Here is an 18,010-nt window from a genome sequence, read left to right as displayed (position 1 = left end):
TGGAGAACAGTACTGACCATGAATGGCTTTGAACTGCAGACACCTGAAAGAATGACAACATGTACATTCTGTGCATCTTTATAATACTGCAACGGTGTAAGAAAAGGGTTTAAACCACCTCTGGGAGAGTTTAAAAATATCACCATTCAGCACCAGTGGTGTGTGTGTTTACAGTAATGTGACGTAAAAACACCATAAAGCTGCATTAATCAATAGTTCATCAACAGAATACTGCCACCTGCTGGCGTGGAGGTGTTACTTCATCTCACGCAAACCTATATGTTAAATTTTGTGATGCGTTCAAGTGCAATACGGACAGTGGGAGGCGATGCCAGTTCTTTAATTTTAATCAAATGTAGCCCGAAGTGCCAAACAAGAGCTGGAGGAGAACAAAACGGAGCTAAAAGGGACGAACGTTGGAGTGTTTTCAGCTCATCTCCACTGCCGCCAAGTGGCTAAAAGTATCAATTAATGCAGCTTTCTGTGGTGTGTAGAGTGTGTGACTGTTTTCACCGTCAGCCTGCTTACTGAAGGTCAAAGGTCAGCTGTCTACAATTTATTTATTCTATTTTATTTGCATTTATTTCTGTTTTAAATGTTCTGTTGACTCACAAAGTGATTTAAGTCTTGTGTGTGTGCGCATTGTGAAAGCCTTTGCTTGAGTTGTGGACTGTGCTCTAATTATTTCAAGAAATCATCCTTCTTCTCACAGTTGTTTTTAACAAGAGTCTGTCTAAACAGCTTCAAAGTACAAACATGATGAGTATAAAATGAGTTTTTTTATGAAACTGTAATTTCTAAAATGACATTTAATCCTCAAAACAAACATCATCTCCTGTTCTCTTCTGTTCTGGAGGAAATGAGTGATTAACATAAAAGTTACCACAATCTCCAAACAACAAGATGTTAACAATTAATGTGTTTACAACAATAAAAGCTGCTGAAATGAGCTCCAGGCACTGATGTTAGTGAGACGTTACAGTACAGCAGCATGAAGCACCACGGGTCTGATGAGAGGAGCCGGTCCGTGCAGATGCTGCTGCTGATGAGGAGACGGTGAGTGTTGTTGTTCAGCGGCAGAGGAGCATGTTGCATTTACAGGTGTTCAGAGTTGGGATTACGCTGCATGTCAGATTACACTGCATCTGTAATCTGACACGCAGCTCGATGAACTGGGATTGTTTCTTCTGCAGCATGCAGTCAGACCGCTGCACAAGATATTTACAGTTTATACAGCAGGTTCAACAGCCCATCAGCTGTCTGCGGGTCCAAAACTCTTAAAGGTGATTCAGTTAGAGCCAAACAGTGGATTAGATACCAGAGGGTTTTTTTTAAGAATTCATCTTAAACTCTGCACATATGTTCAGAAATTACTGAAAATCGATTCCTCTCAGAATCTTATCTTTCCTCAGAATTCAGACGTTTTCATGACTTTTTCCAGAATTCAGACTTTTTCACGACTTTTACCAGAATTCACTTTTTCACGACTTTTACCAGGATTCAGACTTTTTCACGACTTTTACCAGGATTCAGACTTTTTCACGACTTTTACCAGGATTCAGATTTTCTAGTTTAACGTTAATGTTTAATTCAGACATCTAAGAAGACCCACAGGAATTTTGTAGAAACATTTTGTGCAAACTGAGTTTAAACTCTTAACTTTAAGGGAATTAAGAAGTCTTAAAGGTTTTTTTCAGAATTCTGTCAAGATTGATATCTGAGCTTTTGTCAGTGTCAATAAACTTTATTATATTAATTTAATCGTGTGTGTTCTTAAATATTATTGGACATTGTAACAAATGTGACCTGTAACTTCGAACACACTGCTGTGAACATTTAAGTGACAGATTTCTATCCTGCAGATTTAATGTGGAGGAAGGTCTGGAGGGGCCAGCCGCGTTTTTTTTTTTTTTTTTTTTTTTATTAAACGTTGCCTTCTGTGCAGTGATTCTGTTGGCCGGTGTGCTCTGGTAGAAAATAGTTCCTACATGAAGCCGGTCACAACAAAGTCTGTGGATTTTCCGTCACAGCGCCTGTGTCAGCTGACAAGCGGCTCGTCTCAGACCTGAACAACCTGTCGCGCATCGACTGTTTCTGTCTCGGTGTGTGTGATGAGCAAATGGCTCCACATGTCCACCAGCCTGGCACTACATCCGAAATCTGTGAAGTATAAAACCTAAGAACCTGCAAACTTCTAAATCCTGCTCCTAATGGAGCTGATCAGTGATCAGAAATCTGTCCCTCTAACAGGAACACGCATTGATGGCGGTGCGATGGATGATGATAATGATGATGATGATGATGATGATGATGCCATCAAATAACAGCTTCATGATAAATAAACCCTCTCAGGAGATGGAGGCTATGAGCAACACACGATGAGATAAAACAAAACCAAACCAATCACGATGATTGATGATTGATTTATTCAACATGTATGATCCATTGATGTGAACTGACATAAATATTTGCGTTAAAAAGAAAATGTGATGCTGGTTATACATTTGAGATTCAATTTCAGCTAATGCAGACGTCCTGAACAACATCAACGTCTCCACATCCCAATGAAAAAAAAAAAAAAAAGATTAAATAAATAAATAAATAACATCAAAATTACTTCAAACAAACTCCAGCAGGCTAATTTTTTTTTAACTCTAAGTGAAGTCAATCAATACTATTAATATCTTTTTTTTATATAGCACAATGTCATCAAGTAAGATATTACACTGCAGCTGCACTGTTGGTTTGTTGGTTTGTTTGTTTGTTTGTGGGCTTTAATGTTTTTTTGTGTGTTCAGAAAGAAAAGAAAGTGTGTTTTTTTTTTTTTTTTAGTGGCGACAAAAGACAGCTTTAAGCTTAGATTTAGTGATATTCTCCACCACACATGATGCGTTTAATGACCATCAGAAATTTGATACCTTGACTCTTCCTGTTTTCACAATTTCTGGCCGAGATGAACAGAATTTGTTTATTTATTATCTAATCTACATCCTGTCATATAATACATGCACATGAACCTGCTGTGGTTTTTGGGGTTCAGAGGGAGTTAAATATGTGCATTTGATATGAGACAAAAAAAAACACTTTCATTTCCTTCATGAACACACTTTTTCATGTCATACTATGATGGTGGCTGCATTACTGTAATTCATATAAATGAGAACATCCTAACTGTTTCCAGCTGCCCCCTTTTCTCTCCGCAAATACAAAAAAACTCATCTTTTCATCTATATTCTACAAAAAGTAGCATCTGTCTATAGTGATAAAAAGGGCTGGTGCAAAAAATACTTAAAGAATAAAGAGTGGGTACATCTGTTCAGAAGAAACTGTACAACAATCACACACATCAACCTGATATCAAAGAGGAATCCACAGATCGCCTCTGTGGGTTTAGTCCCCCGTGGGTTCAGTCCCCCGTGGGTTTAGTCCCCTGTGGGTTCAGTCCCCCGTGGGTTCAGTCCCCCATGGGTTCAGTCCCCCGTGGGTTCAGTCCCCTGTGGGTTCAGTCCCCCGTGGGTTCAGTCCCCTGTGGGTTCAGTCCCCCGTGGGTTCAGTCCCCTGTGGGTTCAGTCCCCCGTGGGTTCAGTCCCCCATGGGTTCAGTCCCCCGTGGGTTCAGTCCCCTGTGGGTTCAGTCCCCCGTGGGTTCAGTCCCCGTGGGTTCAGTCCCCCGTGGGTTCAGTCCCCCATGGGTTCAGTCCCCCGTGGGTTCAGTCCCGTGCTTCGTTGCAGACAGCACGCAGACGTTCCTAAAGAATTTAATCTTAGAGTGTTGACGAGTTAAACTTGTTCCAAAAACTAAGCTCAGATATTGATGCATAACTGACTTATTGCTTTAAATACTTGTTCTTCTAGTAAAAAACTAAAATCCACAGCTCCTTTAACAGGAATCTTTCCGAGGACGGCTCGTTGATTGCAACACGCAGCTACCCTGCTGTGACCACATTCACCCCTGAGTCCATCACACAAAATGAATAGTGCATCTACACAGTGGCAATACTTCTCCACGGGATTACAGCTCACTGTCTACAGAATTTCCCTCTCCCTATAAGGTAGATTTATTTTTAAAGACAGCAGCTTAAACACACACACACACACACACAGCGACACTGATGAAGCTGTGAACTCCGCTCGACTCCACACACTGCAGCCAACGACGATGAGGACGCACAGTCAGCTGCGAGGCTGCAGGAACCCGTCAGTGATGGAAAAATGAGTGATTTCACCTTCTGAGGTGTGAGGATTGTCTGGTTTTCTCGGCTGTTTATTGTCCATTTTTGGACCATAAGTGGACACACAGCCATTTGAAGGTGTCCGTTTTATAACTGAGCTTTAGTTTTTGGACTTGGTTGCACAAAAAGAGATGATTCTCCAGACTCTGAAAAGACCTGCAGTCTTTACCTCAGCCAGTGTTGCCACCTGCTGCCTGTGCTTATTTGTCTTTTATTTTGAAAGGTAACAAACCTTAAAGTTACATGTGAGCTAACCTAAAGTCCCTAAGGAAGTTTTAAATGATTATTTATGTGCAGCAAAAAATCCCAAACATGCGGAGAAACACTTCAGATCCTCACACGGCTGAAGGAGGAACCTCACAATCGCTCTCAGCTCCTCCTGAACTGCACACTGAGCACTGATTTCAGTGCTGACCTTCGACCCCTCCTACACGGCTGATCCTGCCGGGCACAGCGGCGGCACAAACCCCGCTCTCTCTCTCTCTGCTGCCGAGTGTATTCGTGAAGCTGTCACAGCGTTCCTGCGGCCTGTTTACACTGACCGCTGATTAATGCAGCAGACGGCGTGCCGCGTCCCCGCCGGAGCGTCTCTAACCTAAACACAACCCTCCACCGGAGCTGGCTCTGGCCCATGTATGGGGCGAGTGTTTACCCAGCACCCATCATTCTTGACTGCTTCAAGAACCGAGCCGGTCCTGACTGGGTCTGAGTCAGGGGCTGCGCCTGATGGAGGGAAAGCTACATCATCTGCGTGTATGACAGCGCATTCCGGGAACGGGATTAAGTGGAGCGTCGTCCACTCAGCATCATCTCAAGGACTACTCTGTCACCCGGCCTCTCTGGTTACCGCGGAGGAACAGCAGCAGGTTCAACTGTGGGTTCACACTGCAACAAGCGACCAGTGATTCCACGTCTGGATTTTACTTGATGCTCATATGATAACCTATTTAATTTGGATTATTTCTGTATTTATTTTAATATTTTTACTTACTTGTATTATTTTTTTATTATTAAATTAAATTTTTTTTATCAATTTAAAGACTTTTGTGATTTTTTTTCATATCACTGAATTAAATTAATGACTAAAGTCCAAATGATGGCAGCTTTTGGCACTGATGATCTGTCCAAATTAGTTGCCACATTTTTTTTTACTGCATGTTTTCTGCCTCCTGTGCAACTTTATTTTTATTTTTCCTGCATTTGAAATGAAAATATTCACTGGAATATGCTGTCAGAGGCCATGATGTGACAGCTTGCAGTGTGGGGGGGGGAGAACAATCATTAGATCTAATCAGAACTCCTGAGGAATCCACATTTACACCCTGTCCACACACACACACACACACACACATTCATGGCTGCAGTGCAGAGAACAAAAGTTAAGAAAACAAAACCGAGGTCTCATCATGTACCTAAAATTAAATCTACCTGCTCTACACATAAATCCAAAACAAAATGATAAGAGATCTATTCTCTCCTTTATAATACTCAAATAATAAATATACAACAGTATATGAAGCATAATATCTGTGTCATGAGAAGGCCACTTTGCATTTAATTAATCCTCATGTGCACAAACATTCACGAAACGTCACGTTCGACCTCCAAACAGCTTCTTCTGTGAAGCATCTCTGTGGGTTGGTGGGCTGATAACATGTCAGCGTGCATCTGTTCTGTGTTTGCTCGTTTGTTTTGACTTTCAGGATTAACCTGGATTATTATTATTACAAGTGATTAAATGTGCCACAGTGCAACTTTTTGGCTTTTTAAATATCTATTTAAATGAGAAGCTGTAATAAATGCTGAACACTGTTTCAGAACCTGCACTAAACCACCTCTTTGGTTACAGCCTCCATTTTACCCACGCTGCCTCCAGCCACACGCTACTAATTTATCCGACTCGACATCATGACGGACGAACGAAGTGGAATGACGGTGATGACGACAATGTTTACTGTGCAAATTCTAGAAATGATCCCTCTCATTTTTTCTCTGAGATGATGACATGAATGAAATGAAAGGCAAGACGGTTCACTTCAAACTCTAAATATTACGTCTCCTAAATATATTCCTTTTTTTTTTTCCAACCACACTTCCACGTGTTCCCTGCATCAATAAATAATTAGTGTAAAATCAAAATGCAATATCAGTGCAGAAATATAATTAGCTAGGGTTCACCTTGAATTTGTGCATTTTTAATTGCGCTCATTTTTTGAGTTTGTTTTTAAATCATACTTTAGGAGCTCATTTTACATTTGGAGAAGGCCGCTGTTACCTTGTGATTTCCCCTCGACTCTTCCAGATCGAGCTGGTGTCCGATTAGTTTCCATCACAAACTTCTCTTCTCTTTTTTTTTTTTTCTTAGTACTCTCTCTCTCTCTCTCTCTCTCTCTCTCTCTGTCTGTCTCTGTTTGGGGAAACCAGTTAGCTGTTCAGAGTGGCTGCCTGCTCCTTCTCCACCTTCTCTTTGGCCTTCTCCTTCTCCATCAGCTTCTCCTCCTTCTGCAGCATCACCATGATGTCGGCCACCTGAGAGGTGGAGATGTCGATGTCCTCCTTGTCAATCAGCTCCACGACCTGGGAAGGACAGGACGGGATTCAGCTTGACTAACATGACAAAGGAATCTTTATTCTTGGGAACATTTTCAAACATATGTCCTACTATGCAGACCAGTCCCAACACCCCTGACCCTCCGCCCCTGTGTTGTGTGTGATGAGGAGTCACATGTCATACAGCCAATTGAAACACATCGTGTTCCTCCGGTGAACGTACTTTGATGACGTCGTCGATGTCGATCTTTCCGTCCTTGTTGTCGTCGAGGGCCTCGGCGATGCTCTGCAGCTTGTGCTCTGGAATGTTCTGGATCTGCCGCATGACGCCGATGAGCTCGTCGATGCTGATCAGGTTCTCCCTGAAGGCGTAGAACAGACTGCATACAGGAAACGGTTACCAGGTTTGACCGGACGTAAAATGTGGTGGAGAACATGCTGCAGTCAAGGTTCCCAGAGGCACACCAATCAAACTGAGTTCTCTGTTCACAGCTGGTTAAATCTGATGAACATGTTAGTTCATGCTGAAACACAATGCAGCCCACTTCGTTTGGAATGATTGTTTTTAAAACTGACTTTACACAGACAAATAAATTACTCATATTAGACGTGTGCATTGATACGTTCACAGAGAAATGTTCATTTTTCCCACTTTAGGTCGAGACGGTCCTTATTGAAGAAGTGATTGATTAAAGCTGAGCGGAGCAGCAGTGGGCAGCACTGAGGCGGAAATGAAAGCTCCAATTCTCAACAACCACGATGCAATGTTAGCAAGCAAGCAAATGGCGGTTTACCACAGCGGAGCTTACCTTGTGGCATCATTATATTTAGTAAAGAATAATCTGTAAAATTTTACATTAGTTAGGATTTAATTTTTTTTACAATTGCAAACTAAAAAAATGAAACATTTAAAATTTTGGGGGGGGAACCTTTTGTTTTGTTTTGTTTTGAATCTCCACCACCATTTTACAATGGAAGTAATGATGATGATGAAGATGAGGATGATGACGATAGTGATTGTTAATGATGATCTAAGAGGTGATGATGTCATGGAGAACTGAAGTAAATGTGAGAAAAATAACAACAGCTGTAGATGACGGCGCATTCTCCACCTGAAGTTAATCTGCCTGATTCGCTGCGCTAACGGCGATGATCCAGACGTTGCCTTTTCATTGTTAACTTTTAGAAGCTTCAGCTTGTTAAATGAAGCATGAGAGCCAAGTTTAAAGGAACAATTCAACATTTTTAGGAGGCATGAGAAGCTTAGCTTGTACGTTGTTGTGATGCTAAGCTAGCTTCAGGATAACTTTTTTGATTGATGATTATGTCGCCTGCACTCTGATGGGTCTATAATGTGGCATGTAGTTCTGCGTTTTACAGATCTGGAGCTGGTGTGTTTCGTCACTGTGACGTTTTTACTCATTGAAAATATGTTGTGCTAAAATGGCGTATCCGGCTCTTACCCTACAGGCGGGGTCACTCCACTGTCCACCTGTCCGTCCAGGATGACCTTGTCCTTCTCCAGCTCCAGGATGATCTTGTCGATGCGGCCGATCATGCGGTTCACTCTCTTAGACAGCCTCTTGCTGGCCTTTGATTCCTCTATGGCCTTCTCCTGACCAGTCTTAGAGAGCTCCTTCTTTATCTCCTCCAAATCCTGAAAACCATGACGATCATATTAAGATATATACCTTTAATTTGACTATCAATGAAGCGTGATTTAAAAGAACAGTACCTCGTTGTATTCCTGGACGTCATCCTTCAGATCTTCCAGCTCCTCCTTCTCCAGCGTCAGCAGTCTCTTCTGCTCCTTCAGCTTCGAGCAGGCGTCGCTTAACAGGTCGATCTCCTCTTTGGTGATCTCTTCGCCCTGGAACACACAATTACAAGTGAATAAATCTGCACGTCAAAGCTTTAAAACCCCTTAAATGTAGCTGTTTATGGCCTTGTTTTCCTTAAGGAGAAGTAGGTCACCATGTGCATTTAATATAAACCCACATAAGAGACCAACCCAACAACACTAAATTGGTAAAGGAGGGGAAGCTAAAGAGGAAACTCCCCTTAACCCAACAACACATTACCACATGATGGAAGGGGCTCTGCTGGGCTGCAAAGGTTAGTTAGTGGGGGAAGGAGAGGCTCAGTCGGTTACTCTGTTTGGAGGACTGACATGGGAATGAGAAGGAAAAGTCCAAATAGATGTGGGCCGAACAGAATCTGCACATCACGAGCATTTCTTTGACAAAAGCGGAGAAGAGAAAGTGAGGAAACGATGGAAAATGTCTCTCCTCAGTTTGGTCTTAACTGGACAACACGTCCCCTCGCTGTAATTCACTTTGTCTGCTTTTCATCCCAGAGCTGAATATGAGCATCTGTGGTGAGTGTTTGCCGACTGATGTCAACATCCATCTCCCCGTTCCCATAATCCCTCTTATTTCCTGTAATTCTGATTATGTTCTCACTACTGAAATGCTTAGAAGAAACCCCATAATTACATGCAAGTGCTGTTTAACCCACATCTGGGTCTGCTCAGAGGAAAAGGCCAGATAATACTGGTACGTGCTGGGATGAACCGAGGGAGTGAGGGGGGTCAGGAGCGGGAGGGTTATCGTTAAACCTGACCTGGAAGCGCAGAAAGGCCTGCCACTGTTCAAACTGTTGTGGTACAGCACAAAACAATCACTTATTACATTATTGCTGTGGTCAAAGAGGGAAGAGAACTCAGTAATCAGTTTATCGCTACCTTGACTCCCTCGATGACAGGTGCCGTGTCCCTTAGTGTCTCTGAGTGAGCAGCCATGTTAGCCTTCGCTAAAGCTGGATCCAGCTCGCTGTGCTTCGCCTCAAGCTCCAACTCTTCTTCCTGTGGATGGTGGTGAAACAAACGAGTTATATAAGTGTACTTATTGTGATCTGATTTAGGGAGCAACCTTGCCGTTGCCGTCTTTATTTGATTGACAATATTCGCTCCAATTGTAGTTTGTACTGTCAAATTCGGGTCCAGTAACAAAGTCCTTAAACCATGACAAAGACCTCAGAGGTGGTCATTACCCTGGCAGCCTTCTCTGCAGCGTCAGCCAACCTCTCCATCTCTCTGTCCTGGTTGTCCTGGCGTATGGCTGCCTCCTCCTTCAGCGTCGTCTCCAGTTTGGTCTTGTTGTCCACCTGGGAGAGCTCCATCTCTGCCACCATTAACTGGGCCTCTTTGGTCTGCAGAGGAAAGGAGAGAATGGTCAGCCAACCCATCTTACTGCATATCTCAGCACTGGCTCGGTCACGTACCATAATTTCAGGAAGTGTCTGCAGTGTAGTCTTCAGCTGGTCTGCAGGAGACAAGGTGTCGGGGAGGTACATGGCTCGGGACAGAAGCAGCAGAGAGGTGGGGATCTGCTGGTTCAGGTGCAGCTCCAACCACTGCAGCAGTCAAATATGACACAGAAACACACATACAGTTTGTGTTCGAGTCATTTCAAAGCAAATAAAATGATCCTCCGGATCTGTTTGTCGTTACCTGGCTCAGCTGCTCCCTCAGTCGCTCCTCTGTGACTCCGAGAGACCTCATCCCTCTGTGACGACAGGCTGCCTGCACTTCATTCACATTCAGGCTCTCCACCCCCTCCTCTGCTATCAGCTGCACAGACAGAGCACAGAACGAGTCTTAAAGCGCTTCTCATGACCAGATCATTTCCACCCTATCAGGTGTAGTTCCAACCTTGTCGTCAGCACGGATGGCCCTCAGCTTCATGATGAGCTGGAAGCGCAAGAAGTTGTTGGTCCCGATGGACTGGAGCTCCAGGAGACGGCACAGAGCCACCAGCTGCGGTCGGGTCAGGTTGTCCAAAGTCAGCTCGTCCTCGAACAGTTTGGAGAACTTTATGATCTGCTCGTTGCTGGGACGCTCCCCAGAGTCCCGAATCTACAGCAGAGAAGAAGACGAAGATTTTTACATTAAAGAACTAGAAAGCTGTTCCTGATTCTGCCAGCAGAGGGCAGTGCTTCGCCTGCTTTCATGCTGCCTCAGTCAGCACTCGCTGACACAAACCTTCTGGAAGAAGGTGGAGAACTCCTCGGTCACGTTGCCTTGGGCAGCTTTGTTCCTCAGAGCGATCTCCTCGATGGTGTCCTGCAAGAACTTGGCCATCTCCAGTTTGACCCTCAGCTCCTTTTTCAGTCTCTCCTCCTAAAAAAAACACAACAATTAGCTGAGAAAGCATTTAACTTGTCTGCACCATGCAGCCCACAGAAAATACTGCAGTCTGTGTACCTTCTTTGACTGTGTCTCAAAGGTGGACGGCAGCATGTTGGGAAAGAGTTTTAAAGCTACGGGAAGCAGGAACTCCATGAAGGGGACAATGATGAAGACCAGGAAGGGGAGAAGTCTGAAGACATCTGCGCACGTTCTGAGAAACTGGGGAGAAAAGTTTGAAAAATTCAGAACATCTGTGGAAACTCCGACTCCTTTTCTGACTTTAGACACAGGCTGCAGTTTGCTCTTTCCTCCAGCAGGGAGCAGCATAGGGGAGGACAAGCCACTGCTGAAATGTGTGAAAATGTTTACCTCATCTTCCTTTGTCTCTTTTGTACAATCGCCCCACTCTCCCTCTTATAACAGTTTCAACAGTCAGCGCTTTTTAACCCTGTGCCCATACATCCCCTCCTGATTCACGGACACATTATCTGAACAGACCAAAGTGAACATTCTGCCTCAGAAACCGTCCGCTTGCTCCAACAGGAAGCGCATTTGTTCAGCACACGGACCTGAACAATCCTCAGAGTACAGAAGCACCAGGCCAACACTGGTCGACTTTATTGTACAGCTGTCCGACTGTGGCTTACTGACCGTGCTGGGACACAATCCCAAACAGCCTTTCTACAGAAGCAGCTCTGAGGGGAGAAGGCCAAAACACGAGTCCTTCTTTCTCCGCCCTTTCCACCTGCATGTCACTGGGCCAGTAGGGTGAAGGATTTAAGCCAGCGTGAGTGAAAAGGCCTTTGTCCGCAGGCCCATTGACATGTATATCATCTCCCAGAGTTCCACATCAAAGAGGGGAGGAGGGGGGGGGGTGACACGTTAAAATAGAAGAAGCCTTAAACTGGAGGCCTGAGTATTGTAAGTGACTATGAAAGAAGGAGATTAAGGAGGCAAAGCCAGCCCAGGTTAGATGAATGGGGTGCAGATGGGTTGGGAACATGCACTCAGAGGGAGCCTGCTGCATTTGAAAAGGTGCAGATGAGGTCTTGGGGAGGGAGGCTGAGGCCATCGGGAGCCATCAGGACCTGCATCCACCAGCTCTGCAGTTAGGCTTCTGTATGTCCTGTGTTTTTAAGAGCTGCTTAAATGTGTAGAGTCTGTGCATGGTGCACGGGAGTGACAGGAGAGGTACCCGGCAGGTTGCATTTCTTTGCAAAGTTATAATAGGTCCCATTGTGAGTCACAATGACAGAAAGACACTGCACATAGCTAACATGCCTTTGCAGGGAGGTCTGCAGGAATAACACCCGTATACGCCCTATAGACTCCAGTGCATGATCATATAGATATAGATATAATCACAAGTCGGGATTGGAAGTAAAGTGGGAAAAACAAAACACACAGACTCCCAGCATGGGTCAGCCGAGGCCTGATCAACCACAACTACACCTCAGTGCATCACACATTAGCAACCTGCCATGTCAGCTAAATCTGTACTATCCTGTGTGATGTGGAAGGTAACCTGAGGTGACCTGCTCACCGTCCCTGAAGTAACACCTGTGTGCCAGAACCATCATCAGATTACTGCACTGGGAACTGGGCCTGAGTCCAGACGGACTGCTGGACAGTAAGACAGCAGGCCGCCATCATGAGGGGAAACAATACATGTTTATCTCTGTTAACTGTGAATAATTGTGTTTGAAGTGAGAAAAAAAACAGATTTCTTTCTCCTGTTTCTGAAGTTAAGTTTCAGTCAGGTGACATCATACAGAAGCCACTGTCACCAGCTGCTGCAGACATGTTAGAAAGGGAAGTGACATTGTTTCCAGGTCTGTTTTGCAACAACGACTGGAAGAAATGATGGGAAGCGTGTGTGTGAAGGCGGTGTTTATAAATGAGGAAATTTTCTGGTCACCGCTACGACACGTAAAGCTTCTTCCTGTAGAGCTTTAATCAAGCAGCTCAATCTGCTGAACGCCTGGTGAGTAAACACTCAGCGTGCAGCCAGTTTCTATAATTGATCCCATTAGGTTTGAGAGGATATGGATTAAACAGCATAGAACACGATGTCTGTCAGACCAATAGATCCTCACTCAGTCCTCCCTGATGCTCATGCTGGTTATCCACTGTGTAATCTCTGAGCCTGATTTGGACTGGGAGAAAAAATGGCTTCCTTTTTCTGGAAAGGATTCTGTCATGGTGCATACTGAGAATGTAGCCCTGCGGTTTGGCAGACATACTTGATGAGGTGGACAAAGACGTGTTAAACATTAACTAGCACCAAGCTAATTAACCTAATTCTAACCCAAGTGATTGGCCAAACGTCAGCTGACATGTTTTTCATCCAGAATGTTGTATAAAACATTTGAAAATCCATTTGATAGCTACTATCTACTACGAACTATCATGCTTAAGGCAAACAGGAGGCTAGGCCAGAAGTCTACTCACAGTAAAGTCGTAAATTTAGAAGAAAAACCACAGGAAATGAGGAAAAAACAGCTACTTTTAGACATTAATGGTGTAAAAAAGTGACCACATCACAGATTTCTGGCAATAAACTTGAATATTATCTGAAAATAAAGCTGTAATTTCTGGGAAAAATAAGTTAGGAGAAGAATAAGAAACTATTTTCTGACATTATAAAGTTCAAATTGCCATTTTTGCTATCCTTTATTTTCAATGTAAGTCTTTAAAGTTGTCAGTCTCTTACTGTGAGCAGAAATGTAGGCCAGCCCTGCATCTACATGTCGCTCCTCACCTGTCTCCTCTCACGCCGAGATAGCGGATTTCCATTGAGCACCCTCCACAGCATTCGGCCGGCAATGGTGGTGTCAATCCACAGCAGCCTAAAGCCGTGGTAGTAGTGCTTGATTTCATCTATAACCCGCTGCCGAATCGTCAGTCTGACAGGTTCTGCGTCCAGCGTTGGGCTGTACACCGGCCCTCCTTCCTCCAGCTTCTTCTTGTCCTTTATCGACCGCAGTGACTTCTCCACCTTCGAGTCGTCCCATCTCCTCCTCGAGGTGTGTATCCACCTGACGCCAGCGATGTCATGCGGCCGCGCTATCGTCCACTGCGGCCCTGCTCTGATCGCAGGGTACAGAGAGTTGGAGGAGCCCAACACGAAAGCGCAGTAGAGCCGCTGTGAGTCTGAGCTCTGACTGGGACCCACAAACTCATCTGACGACAGGAGGGAAGGAGCGAACGAGGAGACCGGGGACAAGCTGCCAAGACGGAGCCCATCAAGACTGAGGAGACAACCAGAGTAAGAGCCTCAGAACACCATATTTATTTCACACATTATTTTGTCCCACATTGACTTACTTCTGACTGGAGAGTCTGAGGGTTGTGCAGTTGAAACAGGGCCCGTCCTGTAGTTTCCCTGACAGGAAGAACAAAAACATGAGCATCTGTGTTCTGAGCCATTAGGCAAACAGGGCAGGGACACAAACATACACACTGATGGCACATCAGCAGCTATTCAGGCTCTGATGCAGCTTATTTCTTAGTGTTTCTGATCATACTGAAGCGCACAGTGCTGCAATAACTGAATATAAAGTGACATCAATCCCAGTGTCTTATATAATTGTTTGCTAACAGTCCGCTGAGACCTCGAGCTGTGTTTCTTCTCACTTTTGGGCTGAGCTCATCATTCATCTGATACGCACAGACACTTTTAAAAGACAGAAAACTATACTCTCTTTCTATAGTAATAGTAATATATTTTTTTTATTGCTTATCAACAAATACTAAGTGTTAATATGGTCACACTGGTCTCTCTGGGTGGCCGGGATATTCACACCCTTCAGAGAGGCCCACAGTGGGGGCTTACAAACATTAATGTGCATGCAGAGAGAAGGCGGAGTGGCGAGACACTTCCAACCAATCGCATCGGGGCTGACAGTTAAACTCCACCCTCCCTCTGGCTCTCACATGGCCTGCTGGAGTGAATCCAGTAAGGCCCAGTGGTTCAAAAACATGATGGACTAGGACACAGAGTTTACTGGAACAGTTTAACCTTTGTGGGTGAGTGGTCATGTACTGTAGCTGAGGGGCGGGAGGGGGGGGAAGCCCCTAGAAATACAGTAGGTTACTCACCTCTGCACCACCGGGGGTTGTTGTAGTTTTGGTTTAACATTTTCACTACTTTCAGTTCACGATAAGTCACGTGGAATAAAGACAAAGTGTAAACACAGTAACTCTTTCTACCAGTATGTAAATATAATATAGAAGTAAGCAGAGAGGTGTGCTCCACCAAAGTCTTTGTAATGTTTATTTTACACACAGACACTCCCTGACATGACAAACGAACTTTGCCTTACACAGCGTGTAACATATTGTGATTTTCCCATCTCCGACCAGATTACTCTAAATTACATGTAAATGCAAAACTGCTCTGTCTACAAAGCCGCTAACTAAATATGCACCCAGAAACCTGACTTAGTATTGTGGAATATCGCAGAGTTGGGATCCATGTGTGCACCCTATGACAAGAAAAAAACACCTTTTAGTGCAACAGCTAGCTCCTGTGTGACCCACAGCCTGCAGCTGTCTGGCTATAAAGTGCTAAAACTGCAGACTAACTAGTGGCATTTCTTTACAAGCTCTCCAGTTAGCATTCAATGTTGTTGTTATATAGTGACTACAGGCCAGTTCCTCCACTCTAACTGTGTGTAAACAAACTTGGAAGCTTGGAAACAGAGCTGACATGGATTCAAAATAAGCTTGTTTATTGGAAAGCGTGCTACCTTTTGGAATGACTGGTGCTCGTACTATGCGGCTCACTGTGTCATCACATCACCCATAAAACGAGACATTTCTAGGTCAGGTCTTCTGGAGTCATTCTGATAATAGTGCAGAGAAAACGGAGACCCACACACTCACGTGCCTCGGTGCAAACTAAGTTCAAATATCATCCAACCCCCCAGACACATGAAATAAATACACTGTGGGATATTTTGTTGCAGGAGTTTGCAGTTCAGTATCTGTGCACGTGTGAAACTTCTTTCTCATAGTATACTGATGCTGTGTTAGGTAACACACTAATCTTTACCACTTCAGGCAGCACACTGGTCAATGTTCAGTTGCCACAGTAGAAATGAAAGCTCAGTTCGGACACTGTTATGATGCATGCACAGTGTGCGTCTGTTGCAGTTATAAGAGGTACTGACCTTTCCTCATGGAAGCCCAGCAATTTGTCTGATAGTCTAGGCCTAAAGCCAAGAGCGCACTTTCAGTCTGTCCACAGCAGACAGACAAATCCCCATTATGACCCTCTCATCTATTTATAAGACCAGCCTCAATGCATTAAAGGAAACACAGCTCCTCAATGTACAGACGATCAATGCTGCTCACTGACATCTGTAATACACATATCATTAATTGAACTACCAAAGTACGGAGAGGCTTACCAGTAACGTCAAAGGCTTATCAAAAACACGCAGTGATATGGAGTTATTGTGTTGGCATTAAGCCACTTTCAACTTGAGAGCAGCTTGAGACCAGCTAGTGGGCAGATAACATTTTTAAAGAAACACATTCTGCTCAATGAGTCTCTGAATAGTCTTTAATTTGTTACATGTCTTTGCAAAGGGCTTACTGTCACCTTCCTTTGTGCTAAGGTAAAGATATCTGGTGGATGCTGGATAATCGGAGGGGAATCTGTGCGTCATGGCAACAGCATCCTCTCAGACTGCAGTGGAAGGGAAAACTAAACCAGGTTATCCACAGATAAGATAGATGCCTGGATCTTCACTTATGTCCAGCCCCTGTTTTAATTCTCGTTGAGGTGATGAACCTGTTGAAGTATTATAGAATCCTATGACATAGAAGTGACTTGAACTAAAGAATAATAAACTGTTTGAAATGTGATCCCTGATTACCTGATGTCACCTTGAGTATTCCTGAAACCAAAACCGGGAGGACCACCTACATGACTCCTCTAGATGCTAACAGGACTAAGCTAATCGCTAGTTTTATTACATCGGTATTAACCATAATAATAAACCGTAACCTAAGCAACAACGTATGTATCTTACCTTTGCTTTTCCGGAATTCGTTCTTTAGTGATCGAGACGTTTTCATTAAAGGTGCCCGGGACCTCGTAAACAGGATTAACGCCATGCTCTTAAAGTCGCTACCTTTAACAGTTATTGGAAGTTACACGCTAGCTAGCCGGTTAGCTAGGATTTGTTAATTTACGATGAGGAAACAGAAGAGCCGCGGTACGTGGTACATAGAAAAACCAAATCCCGGAAGGCTTTTCAACAATCTACGGCGCGTATATTACTGTACATCGGAAAATGTAGCTCCATGTCATGTCCTTCCCTATTGTGCGGATGACAGCTAGCCGGGCCAGGCTCCCCTCTGACGTCAAACCGAGGGTGGTTAAGCGGCTGGTTGTAGTGGGGCGAGGGGGGAACTTCCGCTTTACAAAATAAAAGCCGAATTTCATGTCACCGCGTCGATTCAATGCAATAACCGTGAATATATTAAACCAAGCCATCACTTAAAGAGTTAAAATACAATGACCAATAAAATTAGATTATTATTGATCCAACAATGGCTAAATTTGCAGCATCACTGCAGCAAAAATAATGAAGGGGAACATCCTATCCTTTATAATCAGTCAGATCAGATTATACAGATGTGTGTTCTAGTATGCAAACAGCTGTGTTGAGCTAGCTGTTTGACAATTTATATTTTATCATTAATATGAACCAAAGCCATGACCTATCAGCAACAAACAAACAAACAAAGTTTTAATTATGAAATAAAAGACTTAATTTTATGGATTAACACGTTATTTAAGTTAGATTAGTTTGTATCCTACGTTAAAGACCTTGTTGCTAAAATAATGTTTTTTATTTTGAAAGGAAAACGGTTGCCGGAAGTCAGTTTTATTACGGTATTAGGGAAAGTTCCACGCCCTCTAGCGACTACTGTAGGTACTGGATATATTTGAGCTTAATTTACTGTACAGTGTTTTATATAAAGAATGGGTCTTTGTCAGGTCCAATTAGGAACTGATAAATAAT

General features: G+C 43.8%; 1 protein-coding gene across 3 annotated transcripts; it reads right to left on the bottom strand.

Moving 5' to 3' along the window:
• Positions 1-2,950: 2,950 nt before the first annotated feature.
• Positions 2,951-17,345, bottom strand: letm1 (leucine zipper-EF-hand containing transmembrane protein 1). 3 transcript variants are annotated; one of them, XM_028395166.1, is made up of 15 exons: positions 17,012-17,345; positions 14,298-14,355; positions 13,732-14,221; positions 11,046-11,189; positions 10,824-10,961; positions 10,494-10,697; positions 10,293-10,412; positions 10,064-10,195; positions 9,833-9,991; positions 9,525-9,644; positions 8,517-8,651; positions 8,245-8,438; positions 7,591-7,623; positions 7,005-7,161; positions 2,951-6,808 (listed from the first exon to the last, which is right to left on the bottom strand). In XM_028395166.1, the coding sequence occupies exons 1-15, from the start codon at positions 17,094-17,096 to the stop codon at positions 6,656-6,658; spliced, it is 2,322 nt and encodes a 773-aa protein (XP_028250967.1). In that variant the 5' UTR covers positions 17,097-17,345; the 3' UTR covers positions 2,951-6,655. The 3 variants fall into 3 exon arrangements, with proteins under 3 accessions (XP_028250967.1, XP_028250968.1, XP_028250969.1); XM_028395167.1 differs by lacking the exon at positions 7,591-7,623; XM_028395168.1 differs by lacking the exon at positions 7,591-7,623 and having other exon boundaries at positions 7,005-7,143.
• Between the last annotated feature and the right edge of the window lie 665 nt (positions 17,346-18,010).

The sequence above is a fragment of the Parambassis ranga genome, chromosome 22 (assembly GCF_900634625.1).
Source record: "Parambassis ranga chromosome 22, fParRan2.1, whole genome shotgun sequence".
Classification (NCBI taxonomy): domain Eukaryota; kingdom Metazoa; phylum Chordata; class Actinopteri; family Ambassidae; genus Parambassis; species Parambassis ranga.
The sequence above is the reverse complement of the archived record's forward strand: the minus strand, read 5'-3'. Positions and strand labels throughout refer to the sequence as shown.